The sequence below is a fragment of the Ambystoma mexicanum genome, chromosome 10 (assembly GCF_040938575.1).
Source record: "Ambystoma mexicanum isolate Mex_15411 chromosome 10, UKY_AmexF1_1, whole genome shotgun sequence".
NCBI classification, from domain to species: Eukaryota; Metazoa; Chordata; class Amphibia; order Caudata; family Ambystomatidae; genus Ambystoma; species Ambystoma mexicanum.
In genome coordinates this window covers 1,559,564,848-1,559,571,197 of record NC_090932.1, presented here as the reverse complement: position 1 = coordinate 1,559,571,197, position 6,350 = coordinate 1,559,564,848, and the positions used below count along the sequence as shown (strand labels likewise).

Genomic DNA, 6,350 nt, shown 5'->3' with positions numbered 1-6,350 from the left:
CTGTATTCATAAACATACATTTTTAGACAATTGAAATCAAGCTGTGGAGTTGGTCCTTGCATGTCAGGGAGTGATTGGAAGGGTAGAGAGAGGGCAGGAGACCGCTCATTCTAGCAGCAGTCCTTAAGTGGGTCCTTTCAGAGTTAAAGGAGAGAGTTAACTGCTTGTAACATTGAAGCTGCACTAGCAGTCTCATTAGAATCCGCAAAAGAAGTTAGAGGCCGCCCACACAAATAAGTTTGCCTCTCGACCACCATCTCTGAAGTGAGTGCCTGCCCCAACATTTGAAGCGTTAGCCCCCCACCCGACTCCACCGGAAATGGGGAGCCGGGTCGTTGCGCCTCTGCCCGCCATCATTGTGTTTAGTAACAAGGCCGTCAGGGTGTTAACGCACTTTCCGCACAATGCGCTGCTAGCGTAGCAGATCTAGCCTTCGCTTCGCCGCTTACATGGAACAATTGCAATTCCAGAAGCCCAACTCTACGAGGTCTCTGTTGCTGGGCAACAAGGCGACGCCAGCACAGGCCCGAGAAGCGGAGCAGGCCGGGGAGGAGAGTTTGGGGAGCCCAGGGCGAGGAACGGGTACCCCAACGGGGAGCTGGGCGTCGGGCAAACCGGAAGCGGGGAGAGGACAGCTCGTGACCGGGATTTAAAAAAAGCAGCAATTCGGGCAACTACTGAAGAGGGGCGGGGTCTCTAAAGTGGAACGGGAGCAACAAGCGAGAGCAGAGTCCCAGAACACAGGCCCACAACTAACACGTCAGGCCTGGTCAAAGGGGGACTAAAGGGTCAGGGTCAAGGGGGAGTAGCAGAAGCCAAGACAGACTGGTGGGGAGCAGGCAGCTGCAGCAGAAAACCCAGGATAAGGGGTAACAGAGTAGAGAGGGAAGCTAGGGCACACAGAGGTGAGGATTTAAGGGGCGCAGAGGCAGGACTCACGAGGGTTCGGGGGCCAGGTCTAAGGGGGCAGAGAGTGAGAACTGCTGGACTGAGTTGGAGCAGAGGTAGCTAGGGTTCAAGTAGGAGCAGAGACCAGGTTAAGAGAGGCCAGGCCTAAGGAGGTACAAAGGCCTATATAGAAGGGAGCAATGTCCAGGGCTAACACAGGACACTGCTGAGCGGGGACATAGGGCAAGACTGAGGGGGCTTAAAGGCCAGGGCAAGGAAGCCAAGTACAGGAGTTAGAGGGTGCAGAAGCTCAGTACTACAGATATATCAAGGCTACGGCTGAGCGGGTACTGAAGCGCAGATACCCTCTTTTTGTTATAACAGAAGGTGGTTTGGTCTCAGCGGGTAGGGCGCTCCGCTACCACCGTTTGCTGTACTGTATTTGACTCCCCGCCTTACCTGGTTGCTTGACCTCCAGTACTCAGGGATGGCCCACGCAATTATCTCGACTAATTTGCCGCCCAACATTGACCCCACAAAAGCCCCCATTGCGTTTGGAGAGCGGGCCCTGCCGAAATTGAACGAGGAGCTCCAGTCCGAGGACTTGCTGACCCGGCAGAGAGCCCTCATGGCACTCTGTGACCTGGTGCATGACCCAGAGTTTGCCTACCAGGCCATCAGTATAGGTAAGTCCAGGGCACTTCTTGGCTTCTAAAGGAATGTGGGTGGTTTGGGGTATAGGTTAAGGCCTCGCCTTTTGTGTAGCTCATATCGCTGCCCAAGTTACTGGGAGTTTTGAAAAAGTCGAGGATTATGTGGGGATTTTGAAAGACCATAATGACACTCTGCAACGTTTTTACTGTAAAATATATCACTTTATCATCACAAGAGACAACCCTTGCTAGTTTGAAAGTAACTGGGAAGGAATGCTTGTGTAAGTTTGAGTGTGGAAAGGCAATTCCCACTTCCACAGAATGCTATGTGGTGCCCACAACCAAAATGGTGACTAACATTGACTCTAGTCAGTGCTATAAGGGGGTAAGAAATTGAGGGGGGGGGCTCATTTAGGAGCGTGGCCCATGATGGGCTGAGTGTAAGACTTTATGGGCGTGGCCTAAAGGAGGCTGAGTTCAGAGGGGGCAGAGCTGGCAGTTGAATGCAGACAGCGAAACCAGACGAGGGGGTGAGACATAAAGCGGTTGTAATATATGTTAAAGAAGAACAGCTGAAAGATTGTCCTGAGCTGTCACTGCAGCTTTGCTGTAAATGTGTTTATCTAGCACGTATTGTGCGCTAGACTACCTCCTGGCAGGATGTCCCTCACCGTATGCTGGCAGTTCCTTTGCGCAACTGGCCCTAATCTCGGAAAGGGATTCGCTCAGTGGTAGGAAACTGCTTTCATAAGTGGACCACTGCCTTACATTGCCCTGGTTTTCAGTGCCAACATTGTATGATTTGATGCCCCATGAAAACCCTGCTGAGTAGGTCATGGACTGTCTGAAAGCATGGGGACTGCCTCGAATCACTAGTGACTTGAAGCCTTACCTATTGCCCTGGCATCTTGACGATGACACCAGTCCACCATGGCACCATTATGTGTCAACCTTCTAGAAAGTACCAGTATGTGATGTCCTACAGAAGCTGGCCAAGTGGTCAGCCCCGCATGAAACCCCATCCTGTGTAAGAGCACAGAGAACTCAAAAAGTGCCAGACTAAGACATTGGTTCCCAAACTCCACCTAACATTCCTACTCTCTGGTAATAACATAACTGTGAACCTTTCAACACCACAGACTGTGACCCGCCATCAAATGTCCATTGACCACAAGCTCCCCAACTCTGAAGGAGAACCTGCGCTTACCACCCCACCCTCTTCTTGTAACCTGTTGTATCCTGTTCTGCGGTGCGTGTGGAATGTTGTTCCATGTTTATTTATCAACATTCCACACAGGCCAGTTGGTGGAGATTAGATTGCTGGAGGAGACCTTCCTGCTCTGGGGTCCAGAATAAACGAGTAAACTATCATCCTGTGTCCCTAGTTTACGTCATTTGGCGACGAGGATTCTGGACCCCTTGTTCCCACGTGTGCGGACCCTGTGTACCACGTCAGCCGAGTCTGCTGCGGGAGCAGAAGGGAGCCGTGGGGCGCTCCGCAACCAGGCCGCTCGGTTTGGGTGCCTCCCGTTGAAGTTGCTGGTGGGCTGCCGGGCTGTTTTGGATTCCCACCCTGGCTGTTGCCATGCGTGTGGCCTGGCGGAGGGGGTAGCCTCACCGAGGCTGCCATAATCGTCCCCACCGCAGTTGGCCCCCTACCTGGTGGTTACCTTCACGTCGGCTGCTGCAAGTGTCACCGCGGTGTCCACGGGACGGCTGCCACAGGGGCGCCCGCACTGCCCGGCCCACTTTGCTGTCTGCGGGGGCCATAGGAGGTGCGGCTGGGACTGGGGCTGCCGCGGCATACAGTGCCGTTGGTGGGTCTGCGCAGTCTTGGCATGCTGGGAGCCTCGCTCGATTGGCTGCGTTGAGCTGCTCGCCGGAGGGGCCTTCATCTCTCCGGTGCGGAGCGGAAATTATTGGCATCGGCTCTCCTAGCTCATTCACCGCAGCCTGCAGTTGCAAGATTTTGATCCAGCCCGCATTGGTTACGCAGTACGCTCTGCTCCGCATTGGATGGGGGCGGGTACACGAACGGCGATCTGTGAGCATAAAGACGCTCTTATGTTTACACTCCCATGTGGGAGGCATACCGGTTTTGTGACGGATTCGCAGGAGTTTGCTAGCCGTGGATTTGAAGGAGACAGATTGGTGCCGTGCACTGATTGAGGAGACAGATTGGTGCCGGGTATTGCATGTTCACGCTCATCCTGGCCCATTCTTCTAGCCTGGTGGTGCACATTCCCATCCGCTGTGGCCCATTTTGGTAGTAAGGTATTGTGCTGTGGCCATGATAAGTGATTGTGGGTGGGGTGGGATAGTTATTTGGTGTTGCTCCGTGGACATCCCCAAGAGTTACCCACAAAGTCCTGTGACATTAGACGTTGTGCTGGCGAATTGAGGTGGCTGTGGGAGAGCTGACATAGGGGCTCTATTCGGAAGGACTACTGCACAGTTCTGTTTCTTGGGGTTCTTCTCTTATTCCGTTGTTAGACATGCAGCATACGTCTGCTAGACCTCCCCCTGCATTCTTGCCTACTCCTGGTGAGCCAGCAGCCCCATGGGACCAGTGGATTGACTTGTTTAAAGTGTACCTAAGGGCGGCTGGTGGCTCAAAGTTTAATGATGACGAAAAGGAGGCGGCACTATTAAACTGCATTGGTACTGAGAGGTTGGGGGTATTTCACCATTTGCCAGGGGAGGAGGTAACAGTTCCTGGCAGTGGTGAGGGCGAAAGGGTGGTAAGTGCATATGAGACTGCATTGAAGAAACTGGAGGTTTGCTTTGGAAGAAGAATAAACGTGGTGCTGGAGTGTTACAAGTTTTTCTCCAGGGCACACGGGTCAAGCAAATCCATTGATTCTTATGTGTCTGCATTGTGTGCCTTGATGGTTACCTGTAGATTTTCTGGCACTCTGGATGAGTATATAAGAGACCAAATAATGATGAAGACAAGCAATCAGAAGGTTAGGGAAAGACTCTGGATAGAAAGTGATCCACCCTTGGAGAAAGTGGTGGAAATAGCCAGAGCCATTGAAACTGCCAGAGCGAGTGTACAGATTGTCACTGAGAGGGAGGGTTCTAGAGATGTTGTTCAGGCTATATTGCCACGTGGCAGAGGAAGTGGTGGGGGACAACAAAAAGAGGTTTGATAAAGGTGGGAGGGTGCCTAAAGGCATGGAGCCTTGCAAGAAATGCGGCTGGCTAAGTCATTTGACTGTTCCATGGAGTGTCCTGCTCTGAATGAGGTTTGTAGAAAATGTAAAGGGAAGGGGCAATATGCCCGCATGTGCAAATCCAATAGTGCTGTGAATGTGGTGTCGGAAGGATGTGTCTCTGACCAGGGTATTGAATCCCTTGCTAGGGCTGATCAGGCTGTGATTTTGCATGTGGAAGAGGTTTCTCATAGAGGTCCATGGGTTTCAGTGTTGGTGGACAACCATCCTGTAGACATGTTAGTTGATTTGGGCTCACCCTATACCATTGTGTCTTCAGAAGTGTATGTAGGCACATTGGGGAAAGAGATGTCAGCTTTGTGTCTATCCGACATCAGTCCCAGTGCCTATGGGCAGAATCCCATTAGTGTACTGGGTTATGATCGATCTTGTATTGAGTTCAAAGGTCGACAAACCATGGGCAAATTGTATGTTGCGCTCAAGGGTACCAGTGTGTTGGGTTGGGATGAACAAGCGGCTTTATGCATTGAAATTCACCCAAGGAAGGAGGTTCCTGTGCTGAGTATTCAGGAGGCAGAGAATGTGGGGGACATGTGACGTCTGAGTCACTTGGAGCTGAGTTTCCGGAGGTGTTCTCTGATCAGTTGGGGAAACTAAAAAGATTTTCCCATCGCATTATTCTAAAGAGGGGCACAATACCCAAGGTGCATAAGGTGAGGGGTGTCCTAGTGTTGGCTAAGGATGGTTTAAAGATGGAATTGGATAAACTCATGGCGGCAGGGGTCATTGAACCTATTGAATCCTCAGAATGGCTGTTCCCTGTGGTGTTGGTTAAGAAAGGGGATGGAAATCTTAGGATGTGTGTGGATTTGCGGGAGCTCAATTCAAGTATTTGGGTTGACCGCCATCCTTTGCCAAACATTAACAAATTACTACTTACTTTGGCGAGGGCTGAATGTTTTTCCACCTTTGACTGGTCTGCAGCCTATCACCAAATTGACCTGCATGTGGATTTCAGACCTCTCACCTCCTTTGTGACTCCGTTTGGGGCATATTGCTTCTGCCGCATGCCTTTTGGTCTTGCTTCGGCATCAGCTGTTTTCCAGCGCTTGATGCAAGATTTATTTGGTGGTATGTCGGGAGTCTGTTACTTCCAGGATGACATTTTGGTGTGGGGTGGTTGCAGGGAGGAGCATGTTTGCAGGGTGCGTGAGGTTATGAGAGTGTTGAAGGAAAAGGGTTTGATGGTAAAATTGGCAAAATGTCAGGTGGGAGTGGATAAGGTGACATATCTAGGGTACACCCTGAGTGCTGAAGGGGTCAGTCCCAAGGCAGAGTTGGTGCAGGTGTTGAAGGATACCCCGGTGCCCACCAATAAGGATCAGCTTAAGGCTTTCTTAGGGCTTGCTGAGTATTATGTAAAGTTCATACCAAACTATTCTGAAAAAACAATTTCCATGAGATCCTTAAATGTGATAGATGTGAGTGGTCTGACAAATGTCATGAAGAATTTGAGGCGGTGAAGAGTGATTTGGACAATGCGCCCTGTTTGAGGTCCTTTGACCACAAATGTAAGACGGTGCTCATGGTGGACGTCGGTGAAGCAGGGTTGGGTGCTGTGTCGGAACAACGG

The 6,350-nt window shown here is 51.2% G+C and overlaps 1 protein-coding gene across 1 annotated transcript in view; it reads left to right on the top strand.

Moving 5' to 3' along the window:
* The first annotated feature begins 481 nt into the window (after window positions 1-481).
* RSPH14 (radial spoke head 14 homolog) overlaps window positions 482-6,350 on the top strand; it is an 832,917-nt gene continuing 827,048 nt past the window's right edge. Inside the window, exon 1 of the mRNA XM_069619850.1 lies at window positions 482-1,574. Within this exon, the coding sequence (XP_069475951.1) occupies window positions 1,376-1,574 (199 nt within the window). The 5' untranslated portion in view covers window positions 482-1,375. The remainder of the gene's footprint in view (window positions 1,575-6,350) is intronic.